Source organism: Oncorhynchus mykiss, chromosome 11 (genome assembly GCF_057628025.1).
Source record: "Oncorhynchus mykiss isolate SJ-2025 chromosome 11, ASM5762802v1, whole genome shotgun sequence".
Taxonomy (NCBI): domain Eukaryota; kingdom Metazoa; phylum Chordata; class Actinopteri; order Salmoniformes; family Salmonidae; genus Oncorhynchus; species Oncorhynchus mykiss.
The window spans coordinates 63,845,059-63,867,120 of NC_143032.1; the positions used below are offsets into that span (position 1 = coordinate 63,845,059).

General features: G+C 43.0%; 1 protein-coding gene across 1 annotated transcript in view; it reads left to right on the forward strand.

Moving 5' to 3' along the window:
* Nucleotides 1-22,062, forward strand: part of LOC110536172 (synaptic vesicle glycoprotein 2C) — a 74,421-nt gene that overhangs the window by 45,794 nt on the left and 6,565 nt on the right. The window contains exons 3-12 of the mRNA XM_036936049.2: nucleotides 7,259-7,439; nucleotides 10,931-11,082; nucleotides 17,979-18,112; nucleotides 18,914-19,003; nucleotides 19,650-19,760; nucleotides 19,869-19,957; nucleotides 20,443-20,607; nucleotides 20,905-21,038; nucleotides 21,465-21,671; nucleotides 21,822-21,981. Coding sequence (XP_036791944.2) covers nucleotides 7,259-7,439; nucleotides 10,931-11,082; nucleotides 17,979-18,112; nucleotides 18,914-19,003; nucleotides 19,650-19,760; nucleotides 19,869-19,957; nucleotides 20,443-20,607; nucleotides 20,905-21,038; nucleotides 21,465-21,671; nucleotides 21,822-21,981 — 1,423 coding nt within the window. The remainder of the gene's footprint in view (nucleotides 1-7,258; nucleotides 7,440-10,930; nucleotides 11,083-17,978; nucleotides 18,113-18,913; nucleotides 19,004-19,649; nucleotides 19,761-19,868; nucleotides 19,958-20,442; nucleotides 20,608-20,904; nucleotides 21,039-21,464; nucleotides 21,672-21,821; nucleotides 21,982-22,062) is intronic.

Genomic DNA, 22,062 nt, shown 5'->3' on the forward strand with positions numbered 1-22,062 from the left:
ATCGCCAAACCCACTGGCTCCAGGTCATCCATAAGTCTTTGCTAGGTAAAGCCCCGGCTTATCTCAGCTCACTGGTCACCATAGCAACACCCGTAGTACGCGCTCCAGCAGGTATATTTCACTGGTCATCCCCAAAGCCAACTCCTGCTTTGGCCACCTTTCCTTCCAGTTCTCTGCTGCCAATGACTGGAATGAATTACAAAAATCCCTTTAGCTGGAGACATATCTCCCTCTCTAACTTTAAGCATCAGCTATCAGAGCAGCTTACCAATCACTGTACCTGTACACAGACAATCTGTAAATAGCACATCCATCTACCTCATCCCCATACTGTTATTTATCTTCTTGCTCTTTTGCACCCCAGTATCTCTACTTGCACATCATCATCTGCACAGGTATCACTCCAGTGTTAATGCTAAATTGTAATTATTTAGCCTCTATGGCCTATTATTGCCTTACCTCCCTAATCTTATACATTTGCACACACTGTACATAGATTTTTCTATTGTGTTATTGACTGTACGTTTGTTTATGTGTAACTCTGTGTTGTTGTTTTTGTTGCACTGCTTTGCTTTATCTTGGCCAGGTTGCAGTTGTAAATGAGAACTTGTTCTCAACTGGACTACCTGGTTAAATAAAGGTGAAATAAAAAATAAATAAAAATATCACCAAGTAAAATTATGAGTATGTGCAAATGTACTTGGAGAATAAATGTGATCCTGACTACGTCTAAGTGTGAATGACCCCAGTTTTACCCCTGGAATAAGAGAGTTAAATCAGACCCCCATCTATCCACAACAGCCTACTGGGGAGATGAGACCTGAAAGAAGTCATAGAACAAATGAGGTGTATCTTGCTATACCCTGAATTTAAATTATTCGACCAGACATCATGGCTTCAAGCTAAATTATATCACACCATGTGTAAGCGGAATATGGACAAATCTATCTTCAATCTGTTGTTTATCGTCATAGTGAGTGACATTTAGAATTAAAATGACAGCTCTGTAGTCATGAGAGAGTTATCCTTTCGACTCCATTTTATGTTTACTCGTCGATTTATCTGTTTATACTGTATGTAGGTTTATGTTTGTTTCTTGAATTGATGTATTTGGACGGTGTCTGAATCCTCTGAATCCTTTCGGAGGAATCGTGTTTGAGGGAAAAGCATTTATACTGTATATTTGTTGTTGTTGTACTTTTACCCCTTTTCGTGATATCCAATTACAAATGTACTTGGAGAATACAGTCTTGTCCCATCGCTGCAACTCCCCTACGGACTCGAGAAAGGCGAAGGTCTAGAGCCATGCGCACTGCTTCTGGATACACTGCTCATTTAACCCGGAAGCCAGCCGCACCAATGTGTCAGAAGAAACACCCTCCAGCTGGCGACCGAGGTTAGCTTGCAGGCACCCGGCCCACCACAAGGAGTCTCTTGAGCTCGATGGGACATGGAAATCCCGGCAGGCCAAACCCTCCACTAACCCGGACCACACTGGGTCATTTGTGCACCGCCTCACGGGTCTCCCGGTCTCGGCCGGCTGTGACACAGCCCGGGAACAAACCTGGGTCTGTAGTGACTTCTCAAGCACTGCGACGCAGTGCCTTAGTCCACTGCACCACTAGGGAGACCCTCGGGAAAAGCATATTTACACTAGTCTCTTGACCAGGACGTCAATGCATTAAAGTGGAACTGACAGCATTTTAACTACTATGCAGATATGAAACAAACAGACAATCATAATATTAGTCAACAAAATATTACATTCCCAGTATATGCAACAAAACCAACTTCATAAGAGGTTTTAAAAATAGGTTCAGTTTGACTCATAATTTCATTACATACAGAAAGTATTGTTGGCAGAATATTTGGATGCAGTTCAATACACGATTAATATAACTCGCTAATACATTTCTTGGATGTATAAAAATATTGCTATCAGGTTGTAAATCACGCGCTGCCTGGAACATTGTTTGCTGCCTCCACCCATTCAGGATGCACTCTTTTATAACAAAAATATAAACTCAACATGCAACAATTTCAAATATTTTGTTGAGTTACAGTTCATTGGAAAAGCAGTCAATTGAAATAAATTAATTCACACTGCTTTGCTTTATCTTGGCCAGGTCGCAGTTGTAAATGAGAACTTGTTCTCAACTAGCCTACCTGGTTAAATAAAGGTGAAAAAATTAATGAAAATAAAATAAAAAATTAGGCCCTAATCCATGGATTTCACATGGCTGGGCAGCCATGGGTCGGCCTGGGAAGGCATAGGCCCACCCACTGGGGTGCCAGGCCCAGCCAATCAGAATGAGTTTTCCCCCACAAAAGGGCTTTATAACAATAGTTCTCTGCACCCCCCCCCCCCCCATCCCCTCTGAAGAAGCCAGATATGGAGGTCCTGGCCTACATTGTTACACTTGGTCTGTGGTTGTGAGGCCGGGGGTTTCATGTGGTCTACGGTTGTGAGGTCGGTTGGACGTACTGCCAAATTCTCTAAAATTGCTTTGGAGGTGGCTTACGGTAGAGAAATACATATTGAATTCTCTGGCAACAGCTCTGGTGGACATTCCTGCAGGCATCATGACAATTGCACACTCCCTCAAAACTTGAGACATCGGTGGCATTGTGTTGTGTGACAAAACTGCACATTTTAGAGTGGCCTTTTATTGTCCCCAGCACAAGTTGCACCTGTGTAATGATCATGCTGTTTAATCAGCTTCTTGATATGTCACAACCTGTCAGGTGGAAGCATTTTCTTGACAAGGCTAAAATGCACACTAACAGGGATGTAAACAAATATGTGCACCAAATTTGAGAGAAATAAGCTTTTTCTTCTGAGATCTTTTATTTTAGCTCATGAAACATGGGACTGACACTTTACATGTTTTGTTTATATTTTTGTTCGGGAAGTTTCAATGACACAATATTTTGGACAAAAACTGACAAATGTAACTAAGGCTGGGAATGTCAATGCAATCAAACTAGCAAGGGCAATGACACAAGTTGGTCATAACGTGGCTAATAGGATAGCGTATCTATTTATGTAACTATTTATTTAGCCATATAAAAACACGGAACCTAACATTAGTTAGCTGGCTGCTGCAACTAGAGATGCAGGTTTCATTTGGTTAGCTAGCAAGAAATGTGAATCGCTTTGCTAGCTAGCTAGTTATGCTGAACTTGAAAGACTTATCCATGTTGTGTTTATAAATTCACTCTGGCTATCTACTCCGATTTCTCATCTTAGCGTGCCAGAGGCCCCCAAAATACCGGAGGAATTTATGAATGTGTAACACTCGTTGAATATGACCGGTGTCAGTAAATGTTGGCAAAAAAAGTTATTCAATTGTTATCAGCAGCGCAGTTAGTGACTAATGCTCTAGATACCATGTAAACAGCCTAACCAGCTCTGCTAGGGCAAGTAAAATGGCCAGAGCGAGGTGTTCTGTCATTTTATGTCTGGAAGTAGCTCTGAATTTACTAATGGACAATCTGATAACGCTCTGAATTTAGGAACGACAGAGCGCACTATGGAGGCAATTCACAACCGCACCCTTAGTTGTCAATCAAATTTGTTTTGGCATATATCAAATGGGCGGGCAAGCAGGGAAATTCCCATTCAGTTGTCAAAATGTGGGTTGGGATAAGCATGCATTGGCAGGCAAGCTGCAGAAGGATGAGCAGGCTACCCCATCGTTTATCAGTACAATTTTAAACTCCAACTAGCTGATAACGTTTGAGTAGGTTTATCTAATGTTCCCTCATTAAATTTTAGCTCATCTCTCTCTGGCTAGCATTAGTTGTCTACGTTGTTGTTGTTGATGTGCATAACTGAGGGAGAGAAAGCCTACCTTTCAAGGTTGTTTGATCAATAGAACTGTGAAGTTCCCAAATGTAAGAGGACTGTTATATTTACATATTTTCAGAAATCCATTCAGGTGTATTTTGTGGCTTTTGACCAATGCGTTCTAATTATCTAAAGTCTGTTGCTACTGCCTGTAAACACACAGTCCAGTTCAAAGTGAATGATGGCAGGCCCATGTGGTAAATGGCTTATTTGCTTACAGGCCTACTGTAGCTCTGATTGGCTATGGCACACCGGTCTGCATAGATGTTTTTATTAGGTTTTATTTACTGCAGTGTCTATTAATTGTCCAAACACATGGCCACTTTCCCAATCTATGTTGATATAGAGTTTTCACAAATACCTTATGTACAGTGGATTCGGAAAGTATTCAGACCCCTTCACTTTTCCACATTTTGTTACGTTACAGCCTTATTCTAAAATTGACTAAATAAAATAAAAAATATCCTCATCACTCTACACACAATACCCCATAATGACAAAGCGAAAACAGATTATTATTTTTTTTTTTAACCTTATTTACATAAGTATTCAGACCCTTTGCTATGGGACTCGAAATTGAGCTCAGGTGCATCCTGTTTCCATTGATCATCCTTGAGATGTTTTTACAACTTGATTAAAGTCCACCTGTGGTAAATTCAATTGATTGGACATAATTTGGAAAGGCACACACCTGCCTATGTAAGGTCACACAGTTGACAGTGCATGTCAGAGCAAAAACCAAGCCATGAGGTCAAAAGAATGGTCCGTAGAGCTCAAAGACAGGATTGTGTCGAGGTACAGATCTGGGGAAGGGGACCAAAATATTTCTGCAGCATTGAAGGTCCCCAAAAACACAGTGGCCTCCATCATTCTTAAATGGAAGAAGTTTGGAACCACCAAGACTCTGATGAAACCAAGATTGAACTCTTCTCCCTTTATGCCAAGAGTCACATCTGAAAGAAACCTGGCACCATCCTCACGGTGAAGCATGCTGGTGGCAGCATCATGCTGTGGGGATGTTCTCCAGCGGCAGGGACTGGAGACTATAGTCAAGATCGAGGGAAAGATGAAAGGAACAAAGTACAGCGAGATCCTTGATGCAAACCTGCTCCAGAGCACTCAGGACATCAGACTGGGGTGACGGTTCACCTTCCAACAGGACAACGACCCTAAGCACACAGCCAAGACAACGTAGGAGTGTCTTCGGGACAAGTCTCTGAATGTCTTTGAGTGGCTCAGCCAGAGTGGCTCAGCCAGAGTGGCTCAGCCAGAGTGGCTCAGCCAGAGTGGCTCAGCCAGAGTGGCTCAGCCAGAGTGGCTCAGCCAGAGTGGCTCAGCCAGAGCCCAAAGGTGCTTCAACAAAGTACTGAGTAAAGGATCTGAATACTTATGTAAATGTGATAGTTCAGTTTTTTTAAAACATTTGCAAACATTTCAAAAAAATGTTTTTTACTTTCTCATTATGGGGTATTGTGTGTAGATTGATGATGATTTAAAAAATTTGAATAAGGCTGCAAGGTAACAAAATGTGGAAAAAGTAAAGGGGTCTGAATACTTTCCGAATGCACTGTAATTCACAAACATTGTATGAATTTGTGAAAATGTTAAAATTGCCATAGCTAAGTGCTGGCTTGTCAGAAAATGTATAAAAAAAAATGTAATTCATCCTGGAGGTGTATATGAACAGATTTTAATAAGATTTAATTTTGTTAAAATGCTGTCAGTTCCACTTTAAAGGTCCCATGATGCTGTTTTTTTTAACCTTAATATCAAATCATTTCTCTGTAACAATTAAGTACCTTACTGTGATTGTTTTCAGTTAAAATTGTACAAAATAAACAAAAATAGCTTCTTAGCAAAGCGCAATTCCTGTCAGGGAGTGGTCTGAGTGGGGAGGGGATACTGAAAACTAGCTGTTATTGGCAGAGAGGTTCGGAACTCTCTTATTGGTGTATTAACTAATTTACCAGGCAGGCCAAAACTCCATCCCACCAAAACAGGCTGAAATTTCTGGCAATTTTTACAATTTCTCAGTATTATTCTAACGTTTTAGTGTGGAAATATTAAGCAGAAAAATCCAGCTTTTTGTCTGCACTGAGCCTTTAAATAATGTAATCCTAGAAATCCATACAAAATTGACTATGTGGCCATACCAGGACAATATAATTAAAGGTGGGTACTTTGAAGGCTTGAGAAGAGTACTCTCTTGTGAAGATTAGAGAAGAGCAGAGTTCAGTAACAGTACTTTGGTGTTAATAATAGAGAAGAATGGATCATAGTGTTCCAGTCAGACACCAAGATCATGATCATCAGTGTGGGAACCCCATGCTGTTTTGTCTGGGGCATTGATTCCTCTCCACATTACAGACATTAAAAGGGAGCAGAGGCTTCTTTTTAAAAGTCATGTTACACGAGTGGGTTCAGGTCTATTCCATTCTGTATTTACTCATCGCATCACAGTGGGAATAGGAATGGGTTGCGTTTTACGGGAAGCGACCCCCCACCCTGTAAATCTTAATGTAGTTCCTTAGCATTCTTACATGTAACAGGAATTGTATAGTTCTTAGTGTAAATATTTATGAAGTGTACTCTTGGAATGTGCATTAATTAAACACAAAACTGGAAGAAAAGTGGAATCAAGGCGAGAGAGATACTTTGTTGTTCTTTATCAACTTGTTCCTGCATGAGATATAACTTTAACAGTCAAAAGTTAACATGAAAGAGCTGGATTTACCAAGTTGTTATTCTACCAAACAACACTTAAACATCTCCCCTCAGGAGAAGTGAAATGTATTATTCAACACAGATTGAGTCATTCAACAGATTTGGTGATTAAACGTCCTTATTGACGAACGATCATCAACACTAATGGGCCTTAATGGGGCTCCATACTTTACTGTGACACTTTTACACCCTTCACTTTAGCAGCTAGCCCACTCTGACGAGCCATGAATGTGTGCGAGCCATTAATGTGTGCGTTCCAAATGGCACCCTATTCCCTATATATTGCACTACTTTTGACTAGAGCCTTATGGACCCTGGTCAAAAGTAGTGCACTATAAAATAGGGTGCCATTTGAGATGTGCCAATGTCTCCTGGCAGGGATCTGATGTCAGGTAGAGAGGGACTAGATGTGATTATGACGTTGCATATTAAATAGCAGGGGATATATATTTTTGAACTTGTGTTCTGCTGAAGGATCCATTAGACCATATGAGTTCATTAGGATTAGCTTTGAGCTACCGCAGCCGATCTTAACTATACAGTCAAAATTCACTGAGTATCATTTGTTGATTTGTTTGACAACTGCTTTGATGATTGCTTTGTGCTGTGCAGATAGACATGGTTCAAATCTAAAGTCACCCCCCCCCCCCCTCTCTCTCTCTCTCGCTCTCTCTCTCTCTGCAGGCAGTATTGTGTACCTGGGGATGATGGTGGGGGCATTTTTCTGGGGGGGAATGTCAGACAAGATGGGCCGCAGACAGTGTCTGCTCATCTGCATGTGTGTGAACGGCTTCTTCGCCTTCCTGTCCTCCTTCGTTCAGGGCTACGGCATGTTCCTGTTCTGCCGCGTGATCGCAGGCTTTGGGTGAGTCTGACTGACCAGGCTAAGAATGGAAAGCAATGTGCAATGTGCTACTTATGTCTTAAAGAATGGAGTAATGAATCCCCATAGTAATGCACATTAAACAAGCAATAGGAGACTGCAAACTCCAAATGACACTGTAGATTCAAACATGTATTGTGAGTTGTGACATGAACAAGACAACTGACTTAGCTATGTAGCCTAATTAGGACAAAACTACCTACCACCTTGAAGAATCCTTTCAACTCCTTCATCAAATAGTCCTGCAGTTCTACTTTCTTAAAACTCCTTAATTCCCATAGACTTCCTTTCACAGTAGATCATCATTAATTCATTATCTTATGTAGTAATTTGTATGTTTTGGTTTATTTAATGAATATGTACACTGAACAAAAATATATGCAACATGTAAAGTGTTGGTCCTGTTTCATGAGCTGAAATAAAAGAGCTCATAAATGTTCCACATGCACAAAAAGCTTATTTCTCACAAATGTTTTGCACAAAATTGTTTACATCCTTGTTGGTGAGCATTTCACCTTTGCCAAGAAAATCCATCCACCTGACATGTGTGGCATATCAAGAAGCTGATTAAACAGGATGATCATTACACAGGTGCACCTTGTGCCGGCGACAATAAAAGTCCACTCTAAAATGTGCAGTTGTCACACAACACAATGCCACCGACGTCTCAAGTTGAGGGAGCAGGCAATTGGCATGCTGACTGCAACAATGTCCACCATAGCTGTTGCCAGATAATTAAATGTTCATTTCTCGACCAAAGTCGCGCTAGAGAATTTGGCAGTATGTCCAACCGGCCTCAACTGTAGAACACATGTATGGTGTCATGTGGGCGAGTGGCTTGCTGATGTCAGCGTTGTTAACAGAGTTCCCCATGGTGGCGGTGGGGTTATGGTATGACCAGGCATACTCTACGGACAACGAAAACAATTGCATTTTATCGATGGCAATTTGAATGCACAGAGCTACGTGACAAGATCCTGAGGCCCATTGTCGTGCCATTCATCCGCCTCCATCACCTCATGTTTCAGCATGATAATGCACAGCCCCATGTCGTAAGGATCTGTACACAATTCCTGGAAGCTGAAAATGTCCCATTTCTTCCATGGCCTGCTTACTCACCAGACATGTCACTTGTTGAGCATGTTTGGGATGCTCTGGGTCAACATGTATGACAGCGTGTTCCAGTTTCCGCCAATATCCAGCAACATCGCACAGCCTTTGAAGAGGAGTGGGACAGCATTCCACAGGCCACAATCAACAGCCTGATCAACCTGATGTTGTTACGTGGAGTGGAACAGGGAAACCCAAGAGCAGACTCAGACGAGGAGACTGGGATGAAGTAGGTATTTTAGGTATTTATTCAAACACAGGTGGAAGATGGAGTGCAGGGGGCTGAGGCTGGAGCGAGAGGGGTTGGGACAGGGTAAGCAGGTCCGGAGGGGAATCCAAGGGAGTAGTAGAGTGGGGAATCCAGGGCAGAGTAGCAGGATGTGGAGACGCGGGACTGGAGACCGGAACCAGAGTCAGAGCGGGCAGAACTGTAGTGGAGAGGAAAACCGTGTCAGGCAAGGAAAACAGGCACAACAGGATAACAGAATCTTAATAGTAACAAACGGCTAAAACAGTAGACTGACTGAGCAGAGATTACAATCTGGCAGTGTGGAAGTGGCAGGGCTGAGTATTTGTAGAGGTCTTGATTATGGAACAGGTTGCAGCTGGTGGGGATCTGCTCTGACTCCAGCACACCTGTCTCTACCCACACAATCACACACACACACACAGAGGGAGAGGGAGAGGGCACGGGGGAGTGGTGGCAGGTCAAGGAGACACAGGATGAGCAGCAGAGGGTGTGGCAGGAGCAGATGTAACAGATGTGTCTCGCTGCATGAAGCAAATGGTGGTCACACCAGATACTGACTGGTTTTCTGATCCACACCCCTACCTTTAAAAAAATGTTGTTTGTGATCAACAGATGCATATCTGTATTCCCAATCATGTGAAATCCATAGATTAGGGGCCAATTAACTTATTTCAATTTACTGATTTTCTTATATGAACTGTAACTCAGTAAAATCTTTGAAATTGTTGCATGTTGCATTTATAGTTTTGTTCAGTATAGTTGTAAATGACTCTGTCAACATGTTCTCACTCCCCTTCTGATATTTCATCCATGTAATCGCTAGAGGTTTTCATCTCTCCTGTCTAGGAATAGGATTGTGTGACTAATGAATGTGTCAAACATCCCTCTGTCTGTAAGTGTGTCAGTGTGCTCCTAACATCCATAATGAAAGCCTTTAGTTTACACCAACTAGGCTATATCAGTGATAACATGGATTCAATACAGGGGATTAAAACCTTGTTTCATTGAGGTGTGTCTTTGCAGAGAGGTTTGTGCATCTTATACTTTGAGTGGATTAGTGCTTTTAACATTGCTGGTAAAATACTTTACAATGTTCTTTTAAAATCGTTTGCAGGAAATAATTTCCCTCAATCACATTCATTGAAAAAAAAGTTCAAAGAATGCACAAGAATGATACGAGCAATATCTCAACAAACCTGTTTTTATTAGTAATATATATATTTTTATGAAATCCAACCCATGCCTTATATCATAGGAGGACTGAATATTGTCCATTTTATCATGAAATGACAACATTCTGTCCTTTTTGTTTCAGTCTTGTTGGCCTTAAGTGAAAGGCTCTGTGATAAATGATTGTCTAAGAAGTAGTACTTGGCAGTTAAAGGCAGCTTTATGATGGACAAGTGAAATATTATACTAGCCTGGTACGACCATTCTGATGTCGCAAGCTTACATTCTGTTTCGCTACACGGTGAAAATAAGCAAGAGTTCAGGATGACCAATCAGGCTACTACTTACTGTACAGCACCGTTTCTGAATGTCCATACTGTTGTTCACTGGCTGCATGGTCTCTAGCCTCACATGTCTGGGAATGTAAGAAAAGAGCATTGATTTATCCAGAGAAAACATGGGAGGGATGTAACAGTCCCTGTCAAGAGCTCATTTACTAATTGCCTCCCCGCCCCTCTCCACAGATAGACTCAGAGTAATCGAAAAGGTTTGCCAGCCAAACTGCCTTCTGGGAGCTAGCAGGTGTTGGAGTCTCGGAGGACTGGCTCTAAGCCTAATGGTTAACTGGAAAGCCAAGGAATTGCCCTTTTGGCAAAGTTGGCTTATTTTGAGGAACATTGTTCCAGTGTTTGTTCCTATTGTCTACTTTTACAGTAGTAAAAATTTAACCACAGTTTGAAAGCTGAAAAATACAAAAGGTTCCTCTAAGAAAATAGAAGCGCCACAAAATCTTTAGCATGCAGCAATATGTACTATAGTTAGAATAATTTACATAATTTACATGGGTCTATTTTATCTTAAATCATTTCTAGGGGTTGATAGAATGTTGCCCTCTGCAGAATCTGTGTCCCTACTCAGTGTCCTGTCCTTGTGTCTCCTTCAGAACAGGGGGGGTTGTGCCTATAGTCTTCTCCTTTTTTGCGGAGGTGCTGTCCAGAGAGAAGAGAGGGGAGCACCTGAGCTGGCTGTGCATGTTCTGGATGATTGGAGAGATCTATGCTTCAGCCATGGCCTGGGCCATTATACCACACTACGGTGAGTCTTTATGCTTCAGCCATGGCCTGGGTCATTATACCACACTACGGTGAGTCTTTATGCTTCAGCCATGGCCTGGGCCATTATACCACACTACGGTGAGTCTTTATGCTTCAGCCATGGCCTTGGCCATTATACCACACTACGGTGAGTCTTTATGCTTCAGCCATGGCCTGGGCCATTATACCACACTACGGTGAGTCTTTATACTTCAGCCATGGTCTGGGCCATTATACCACACTACGGTGAGTCTTTATGCTTCAGCCATGGCCTTGGCCATTATACCACACTACTGTGAGTCTTTATGCTTCAGCCATGGCCTGGGCCATTATACCACACTACGGTGAGTCTTTATGCTTCAGCCATGGCCTGGGCCATTATACCACACTACGATGAGTCTTTATGCTTCAGCCATGGCCTGGGCCATTATACCACACTACGGTGAGTCTTTATGCTTCAGCCATGGCCTTGGCCATTATACCACACTACGGTGAGTCTTTATGCTTCAGCCATGGCCTGGGCCATTATACCACACTATGGTGAGTCTTTATGCTTCAGCCATGGCCTGGGCCATTATACCACACTATTGTGAGTCTTTATGCTTCAGCCATGGTCTGGGCCATTATACCACACTATGGTGAGTCTTTATGCTTCAGCCATGGTCTGGGCCATTATACCAATAAATCAAATCAAATGTTGTCGGTAAAAAACTCATCTGCAGAAATCCAGGTTGGCAGAGTACAACCAGTGGAGGTGAAGGTTTCGCTGTGATCTCTCTAAGCGGCTGCAGACTGAGAGAGGGACGGTTTACGTGATTAATGTTGGCCTGTAAACCACAGGGATACACACATGCGCGCTCAAAGACAAACAGACACACACATACTCACAGGCACATGGACAAACACATAGGGATATTTAAGGAATGAAGGTGTGCCGGTGGGAGATAGAAGGCTGTAATTTACGACGCTGCTACGCTGGAAAAAAGCTGCACATATCAATAAAGACGAAGGAAAATTGCCTTTTCTCTGTTTATTCCTCAAACTGTCTCTCTCTCTCTCTTTACGCCTGTCACTCTCTCTCTCTACACCTGTCTCTCTCTCTCTTTACGCCTGTCACTCTCTCTCTCTACACCTGTCTCTCTCTCTCTACACCTGTCACTCTCTCTCTCTCTCTACACCTCTCTCTCTCTCTCTACACCTGTCTGTCTCTCTACGCCTGTCTCTCTCTCTCTTTCTCTCTACGCCTCTCTCTCTCTACGCCTCTCTCTCTCTCTCTCTACACCTGTCTGTCTCTCTACGCCTGTCTCTCTCTCTCTTTCTCTCTACGCCTCTCTCTCTCTCTCTCTCTCTACGCCTCTCTCTCTCTCTCTCTACGCCTCTTTCTCTCTCTCTACACCTGTCTCTCTCTCTCTCTACGCCTCTCGCTCTCCCTCTCTCTACGCCTCTCTCTCCCTCTCTACGCCTCTCTCTCTCTCTCTCTACGCCTCTCTCTCTCTCTCTACGCCTCTCTCTCTCTCTCTACGCCTCTCTCTCTCTCTCTCTACGCCTCTCTCTCTCTCTCTACGCCTCGCTCTCTCTCTACGCCTCGCTCTCTCTCTACGCCTCTCTCTCTCTACGCCTCTCTCTCTCTCTCTCTCTCTCTACGCCTGTCTTTCTCTCTCTCTCTCTACGCCTATCTCTCTCTCTCTACACCTGTCTCTCTCTCTCTACGCCTCTCACTCTCTCTACACCTGTCTCTCTCTCTATCTCTCTATGCCTCTCACTCTCTCTACGCCTGTCTCTCTCTCTCTCTATCTCTCTATGCCTGTCTCTCTCTCTCTACACCTGTCTATCTCTCTCTCTCTCTACGCCTGTCTCTCTCTCTCTACGCCTGTCTCTCTCTCTATCTCTCTATGCCTGTCTCTCTCTCTCTACACCTGTCTATCTCTCTCTCTCTCTACGCCTGTCTCTCTCTCTTTACGCCTGTCTCTCTCTCTCTCTCTCCCTCTCTCTCCACACCGGTCTCTCTCTGCTCAACCTTTCTTTCCCTTTCACTGCTTCTTTCTTTTTTGTCTGTCTCTCTTTCCTCTTTCTCTCAATATCTCTCCCACCCACCTTTAACTCTTCCCCCTCTCCCCCCTCTCCTTCTCTCTGTCTGGGGATGTTATTCTTGATCAAACATAATGAGCTTTTCCTTCTTGCTCTAACGTAACGGGACAAAGCTACAGCTAGCCATGATTTATGTCAGGGGTGTGGGTGACGTCAGTGAGGGGCTTCTGAAGTGGCAGCATGGAGGATATGAGCCGGCTGCACTGAGCCACTGAAACGCCTGCTTGTACAAACACTGACTGCACTGTAGACGTTGAAGGCAATGATACTTGACACAGTGGGGGTTCATTTAAGTTGAGGGCAAACACACACACACACACACAGGGAGGATCGGTTTCAAAAGCCACTGTTTCTCTCTATTTTGCAGTGGCTATAGAGGATGGCTACACATACAATCTGGGAAACTTAGCGAGTCTCACTGTGAAAGCTCTGCTATTAGATCTGCAGATGTCCCTGTGAAGGCATGTCAGTAGACCCACTCTGCTCTCATTCTTCCTGACACACTCTGTCCTCTCTCTCTATGCTCTTTGTCTATCCTCCCCCTCAATGCTTTCCCTCTCTGTCCCCTCTCTCTCTATCCTCTCTTTCCAATCCCTCTCTCTCCCCCCTCTCTTTCTCTTTGAGTGTGCCTTGCATACTCCAGCACTTTTCGATGTTTTTAATGTTTTCCTAAACTGCCGCAGTGCCCGCCATCAGTGATCCCGAGGAGTAGTCTATTGTCTAATACAGAAAAACATAATGATGGATTACCACACATCTACCACCTCATTGGTGTTTAATACTCCATTAAATCTCTTTAGGTAACTTCTCATATGCCTTCAACACTCGGCAGCTCCTAATGTGTCCTAAAACCCCATGACAAATGCACAGCTGGATACTACAGAAGCCTGAATCAGCCTGCAGAGATCTCATCATACTACAGGATACTGCTACCTTTTCTTACACTACTAGTGCTCTGGTGGGAAGTTATATTGTGTGTCCCAAATGACACCCTATTCACTGTAGTGCACTACTTTTCACTAGTGCCCTAAGTTGGAGAGGGTGGGGGCTACACACTGCTGTTGTTTCCAGCTGTTACACTTTCCCTTGTTCCTAGTGCCTTCAAGTGCTGTCACATGATTGCGGTCAATTGATTTGTTTTCGTGCTGTTATTTTTTCTATGAACAAGCCTTACATGGAATGGTCTGGCTTCCATTGACAAGTAGCATAATGTTGAAGGGCTGTTTCTGAGAACTGAAAAGTATTTAATTGTGTCTAAAATGGTTATTTAAAAAAATGGTTGTGCTGCAGCAGTTTCACTATTCTGCAGCTTACCTGAGTCACTAAATTGTGACCAAAGAGAAAACAAAGTCAGATAAAGGACTATTGTAGGCCACAACATTATGAGCCTCTCTCCTTCTCTCTCTCAGCTCTCTCCTACAAGGTCACCCCACAGCTACCTCTCCTACACTCTCTTCTCCTCTCTCTAAGGTCTCTCTCTCTTCTATGTCTCTCTCTCCTTTCAGGTTTCTCTCCCAGATCTCTTTCTCTACTAATCTCTCTCTCTCTCTCCCTCAGGTCTCTCTCTCCTCTCTCTCAGGTCTCTCTCTCTCCTTCTCTCTCAGGTCTCTCTCCTTCTGTCTCTCTCTGATGTCTCTCCCTTCTCTCTCCTTCACTCTCAGGTCTCTTTTCTTCTCTCTTTCTCCTTCTCTCTCAGGCCTCAGAGATGCAGAGCGCTACCCGACTCAGTCATCCATAAACTTAGTCAATTATGTACATAATCCCGGTAATGAGATTTCCAATGGCATGGGCAAAACACGAACCCTCTGGGTCTCACAGCACAGCTACACCCCCATAAAAAAAGGCACTCACTGCAGCACACCAAATCCTACACACACACATACATGTGCGAACACACACACACACATTACCACCACCATTGGCATGTGTACACACACACACACACGCACACATGCATCCATCCATGCAAAAACACATGCATTTACACCAACACCTGCATTAACACACACACAATACCCTGAATGTAAGGAATTAAGATGGTCTTCATGGTAATGCGTTATTGGGAATCCTTGGCATCGTTCCACACACAACTACAGGACTGCGTCATCATTACTCAGCACAAAACCACAGTAACACCCCAGTCTTATACATGAACACTAACACAGTGCACAAAAGGATGTAGAGTTTACATGTGCCATCACTGTACTGTGCTGGGTGGTTGAAAATATATCAGAATTCTCATAACACTCTAGAATTAGAGCCATTGCTCTTTAAAAGGAATGCATTTTCAACATCTATGACAACCTTTCTTTCTGCTTTGAACATAGCTGGCTTGACCTCCACAGTGGTTGAGAAACAATGGTATCAAATCCAGTTTCAATCTGCTGTTTAGATGATTTCCCAGCAGTAATTTCCTCACATTAACATCCCCCACCCCCTCACCTCCCTCTCCTGTTGATGGATAATGGTATTATTCTCTCAAAGCATGTGCAAAAAGACACAATCCAGAGGGAGAGACGTGGGAGGTCACGACTACCACGACAACCTCCCTATCTCTCCCTTTTTCCCCAAATACGAATAGGTAACATAAGCACACACACACTGCATTTACCCTTTTACACTAATGTAGCTACACTCCCACACATAGAAGAACAGTCATTTTCAGTACAAAGGAGATGAGGACAGCAAAAAATAGCCTCGTTTTCTATTCACCCTTTTTACTGTGAAAGATGTTTGACTTTTTAGATGTTCCCTCGAATTTTCACCAACACCCAACAATTAAGATATTTATAATCTATTTCACAGAAGGTACAAAAACATACATTTAAAGGTTTGAATGGTTATACTGTGCCTGAGGGAGAACACCAGACATTTAAAGGTTTGAATGGTTATACTGTGCCTGAGGGAGAACACCAGACATTTAAAGGTTTGAATGGTTATACTGTGCCTGAGGGAGAACACCAGACATTTAAAGGTTTGAATGGTTATACTGTGCCTGAGGGAGAACACCAGACATTTAAAGGTTTGAATGGTTATACTGTGTCTGAGGGAGAACACCAGACATTTAAAGGTTTGAATGGTTATACTGTGCCTGAGGGAGAACACCAGACATTTAAAGGTTTGAATGGTTATACTGTGCCTGAGGGAGAACACCAGACATTGTAGTGCTGTACATGGCTAGTTCAGTGTTGAGGCTAAGATTGTTTACATGGCTGTGTACTAATTACAATGATTGAGGAAAGATATAATTGAAGGTTTTAGCAGCCGTTTTCAACTCAAAGACATCACTAGTCCAGCACGTTCCTCTCCAATTGAATGCTCCAGAAAATGACTTTACAATGTGCTGAGATAAGTGTCATTTAGAAAGGGGAAAATGGAAATTGATTGTGTGTGTGTTGCTGCTATGATGATTAATGGGACACAGTCTGCCTGTCAGATGAGATCAGGTGCAACATGATTTTAAAGCTGTAATATGTAACTCTTTGGGCGGCCTGACCAAATTCACATAGACATGTGAGTTATAGATCATTCTCATTTAACGCAAGTATGAAAGAAGCGGTAGATCTGTTCTATGTGTGCTATTTCTATGCTTCCTGTTCTTAAGTTTAGTTTTTGCGTCTTTTACTTTGGGTTTTGTACACCAGCTTCAAACAGCTGAAAATACAATATTTTGGGTTATGTAAAATATATTTCACAGTGGTTTCGATGGTACAATGATTATCTACACTTGTTTTGCTTGTTTTGACACATAAACTGAAATTAGGCGAACTATTCGAATTTTAGCAACCAGAAAATGTCGGAGCAAAGTCTGCATATTGCACCTTTTTAACTTAATTCATTAATAATTGCGCCTTTTTAACATTAACAATCAATTATTTTCCAGCACATTCAATGAACCTGTCTCTCTAAAGCTCTCCCAGGCCTCCACAGATTCATTCATCTATCCTCTCACACGTCCCACTGCAGTGGTGGGACCAGCTTTCATTAAATGACATTTTTTATTAACAGCGTTAAATCAGGTTCACATTACAAGACTCCCATAACACCATTCAAAACATTGTTTGAGTGAAAGATCTAGAGCCCTCCACCTGATGAGAATACATCTGATATCATTCAACCAGTGTTCCCAAGGGACCCATATGCAGTTCAATAGCATTGCTGGTGATCTTGCTATTCTGAATTGCAGGATAATTGTTGCCTGACTCATACTGAATTTAATTCAGCTCTATCAATCGATCCATCTGAACCTACAGCACCATCCTAGAAGTTGTTTGTGCTTACGTCAAAATTGCGTGATGCATGATTCATTTAGGCCAGCTCTCATTCAACCCATCGGTTTCTGGGACCAATCAGAACGGTTTGATTGGTTTGCATTCGAGAAGTCGTCGGAGTAGAAGCAAATCCAGACTCATTGTGGTGAAGAAACGTTAGTGGGCGTGCCGTTTGGCCGGAGCGATGTGGATGAGTGGCCCGGCAAGGATAATTGCCAACTGGTTTAAAATGTCCTTTTCTTTCCTTTCCATGTTGGGTGTGTGGTCTTCCAGAATAAACACCATAGGAATTGTGCAACTAGAACAGACATCAAATCACCAAGGGAAGCCACAACTAGTTGCTCAAAAGTAACTTAAAAAAACAAACTCTTCTGACAATGTTGAGTTACTATGAGACCAACGACAAGCTAAATACTGTATGAATAAAAAAATCAAGGCTCCCTCTCTTGAGAATGTGACCCTAATGTAAAATATGCTGATGTGTTCTCTTGTGTGTGATTGGTTGCTGATGGGTTCTCTTGTGTGTGATTGGTTACAGGCTGGAGTTTCAGTATGGGTTCGGCCTACCAGTTCCATAGTTGGAGGGTGTTTGTGGTGGTCTGCGCCCTGCCCTGTGTCTGTGCTGTGGTGGCTCTCACCTTTATGCCCGAGAGCCCCAGGTTTTACCTGGAGGTAAGGTAAAGCATTATGGGAAATGGGGTTTTAGGGAGAATGTTTGCTCCTCACAGGCTACATCAGTGGGGGAATCATAGGCGGTTGGAGGGAGGAGCTATAGGAGGACGTGCTCGTCGTAATGGCTGGAATGGAGTCCATGGAAAGGTATCAAACATATGGAATCCACATGTTTGACTCTGTTCCATTAATGCCATTCCAGCCATTACAATGAACCCATTATCCTTTAGCTCCTCCCACCAGCCTCCTCTGGTGGGCATGAATGGTCTCAGCTTTTCAGTTCAAGAGTTTCAATCTGAACAGTTTAGGCAACTGTAGACCAATCCATTCCCAGATAGGCATATAGCCCAGTTAATCCATTATTTAAGTCTGATAGTTGGTTATCATTAGCCCAGGGCCCTTAGCCTAAAGCCCTATAGCATCTATTTCCTCAGAAAACCATTGAACAGAGTGCATTATCCTAGGTTACTATCATGTTTAAGAGAATTTGTTCTTTAACAGAAAGGCCTATGAGGCAAACAGTGAGTCAGCCTAATATTTCATTAGCAGAGGCCTTGGCTACACATTCCACGCCATTTCCCATGGTGTGTCTGCGATGGCAAATAAGAAAGCAAAAGGTCTGTGACAGTAGGCCTGTTACTGTAGGAGAATTACCCTTTGAAGTAAAATGAGTCATCATTGTCGTGACTCCTGTCATCTCAGCCCATCTCCTCCTGTGTGAGCATGACTGTCACAGAGGAGCGCTCCCATTTCTTTCTCCATTAATCCCGTTCATTCCCTCTGGTTTCTCCCTCCTGTCAGGTGGGGAAGCATGACGAGGCTTGGATGATCCTCAAACAGATCCATGACACCAACATGCGAGCGCGTGGGCAGCCGGAGAAAGTCTTCACCGTGAGTTTTTCCCAGCCTGTATAACCGCCACCACTGTGACCTGTTAAAATCTGTGCTGAGGATCATATATGTGATATGAGAAGGTTTTGAAAGGTGGTTCGTGTCATTCAAACACACGATGGAAAGAGCATCCCAATCGATCCACATTTAGAGCTTTGAATTTGGAGTCAGATTTCCTGTCTTTGTAAAGCAAAATAAAGCCTTTCAAACCTCTGATACAAACCTCTTTAAAGTAAAATAAAGCTCTAGCAAACCACGATACAGCTGTAGCCTACATTTTTCAGATGGAGTTTTTTTTAATGCAATAGCATAAGGGCTCAATCAATCTGGCATTGCAAAACCTGGGTATCATCTCTTTAAGGAATGTGCATAGCCTACATGTTTCCATGGGCAAATCAAATTGCAAGGCAAAATAGTTGTGGATACTGTAAGCGAACCAGGTCAATTCCAATTCCTCTCAGAGGTGGCTCCAGGGTCCGTGTTTCCTTGTACCACCCAGAGAGATATCCAATGAAGGGATGATACACAGACAACCTTCAAGTTACATTTCTCCACCAGCAGTAGCCTACATGAAAGAACAGCATTAACATAACTTTTGATTGAATTATGTTATTGAAAACTCAATTTCCCATCATTCCCATCCCAGGTGAACAGAATCAAGATCCCCAAACATCTGGATGAGCTGGTGGAGATGAAGTCAGAGTCGGGGAACGCAGTCTCCAAGGCCCTCTTCAGGTCAAAGACAGAGCTACGTGGGGTGGGTTTTCTCTGCCTCTCCACCTCTTGGCTCGCTAGATGGTCATGATATCCTGCACTGCACTCTCACAAATCATTATTGATGTGTCTCTCTTGTTTATCCACGCAGATCTTGGTTAACTTTATGAAGTGTTTTGACTACCCTCTGAAAGAAAACACTATCAAGCTGGCTATTGTGTGGTTTACACTGTCCTTTGGGTAAGCTTTGTGTTGTAATGTAATAGACTACCGCTCCCACCCTCTCTCCTGATAGAACGTTTTGTTTCTCCATTTAGAGATGTACATAGAAGTCAGAATATGCTAATGTCCTTCGTCAGGAAATAGCAGAGGCGTGAGCTTGCAGCTACTTTGCATTTCTGTCAGCTGTCTAATGCAGCAGCTCCCTGCTCTCAGGAGAACTACTGAATCAATACACTTCCATTGGGCTCTCCTCTCAGTGTGACAGGATGGGAATGCAAGCAGCCTGAGGAAAATAAAAAACCCAACACAAATGTTGTATTCTTCCCCTATAGTGCCAATACATTTAGACAGTCTCTGGTTTAATATACTGTAAAGACCTGTCTTTCTGCCCATTTGTTAACTCATATCCACTCATTTGACTCCCTACACCCAATGCCTTGTGGTACGTACATAATCCAACCTGTGTGTTTGCGACGCCACTGTATCTGTGTGTGTGGATGCAGGTACTACGGCCTGTCTGTGTGGTTCCCTGACGTCATCAAGCATCTTCAGGCAGACGACTACGCCTCCAAGGTGAAGATCCACAGCAACGAACGCATCGAGGACTTCACCTTCAACTTCACCCTGGAGAACCAGATCCACACCAACGGGGTCTTCATTAGCGACAGGTAGGAAGGAAGGAGAACTTCCACACTAATGAATCATGGTCAAGTAGTTATAACTTCATCCTCAATAAAAAGGGGACTTTATAGACTAAAATGGAGTATGGATGAAAAATGTGAATCATTATTATGCCACTTTTATATTCTCATGGCATGTTGATTTATCTGCACTGTCCCTGTCAACTAGATAAGATGGATCAAATTTATTAAGCTGAATACAGAAAAGCCACCAAGGATTTCTCTGTAAATGTAGGCATTAGTAACCATGTCCACACATGCACTTTCCTCTGTTGATCGGTCCAGATTTCTTAATATGAAGTTGAAGTCCGTCACCTTCATTGACTCCACCTTCCGTAACTGCTACTTTGACGACGTGACGTCCGTGGGATCCTACTTCCGGAACTGTACCTTCATCGAGGCGTTCTTCTACAACACTGGTAAGACAGACGGACAGACGGACAGAAACACTTTTCTTCTAAGCCATCACTCCAGAATCAAAAGAGTTATATTCCATTTTGCATAGTCAACACAGACACAGTATATGGTTTCATAGACACAGTATATGGTTTCATAGACACAGTATATGGTTTCATAGACACAGTATATGGTTTCATAGACACAGTATATGGTTTCATAGACACAGTATATGGTTTCATAGACACAGTATATGGTTTCGTAGACACGGTATATGGTTTCGTAGACACGGTATATGGTTTCATAGACACAGTATATGGTTTCATAGACACAGTATATGGTTTCATAGACACAGTATATGGTTACACAGAGAATGGGTGAATGGGTATTGTGCTTTTTCAGCTATTGTACTGTGTCAGCCCGGCTTCTTTCACTATTTTTGATGGCAGACATCGATGAATCAAAACTGATAGACGGCACAGAGGTGATCAACAGCTCGTTCCACCACAACAAGACGGGCTGTCAGATGACATTTGACGACGACTACAGCGCCTACTGGGTCTACTTTATCAACTTCCTGGGAACTCTAGCTGTTCTACCCGGCAACATTGTTTCTGCACTGCTCATGGATAAGATTGGACGCCTTTCAATGTTAGGTACATACATGGACAGTCTGCATAGTCTGTTCTTAGGGCTACCTTTGTTATGAGCATTACTGTAGGGTGTTAAAATAAAAAACGAATGTGGTTGTGTGTTTGTGTGCGCTTGTGTGTGTGTGTGCCTGTGTCTGTTTGTGTATGAGACAGGTGGCTCCATGGTTCTGTCAGGGATCAGTTGTTTCTTCCTGTGGTTCGGCACCAGTGAGTCGATGATGATCTTCATGCTGTGCCTTTACAACGGCCTGAGCATATCAGCCTGGAACTCACTGGACGTGGTCACCACAGAGTCCTTCCCTACAGACAGGAGGTATGGTTAGAAGAATAATAAGAATACTCCATTTCTATGTGCACACAACACGCATGCACAAACACACAAATATACTTACAA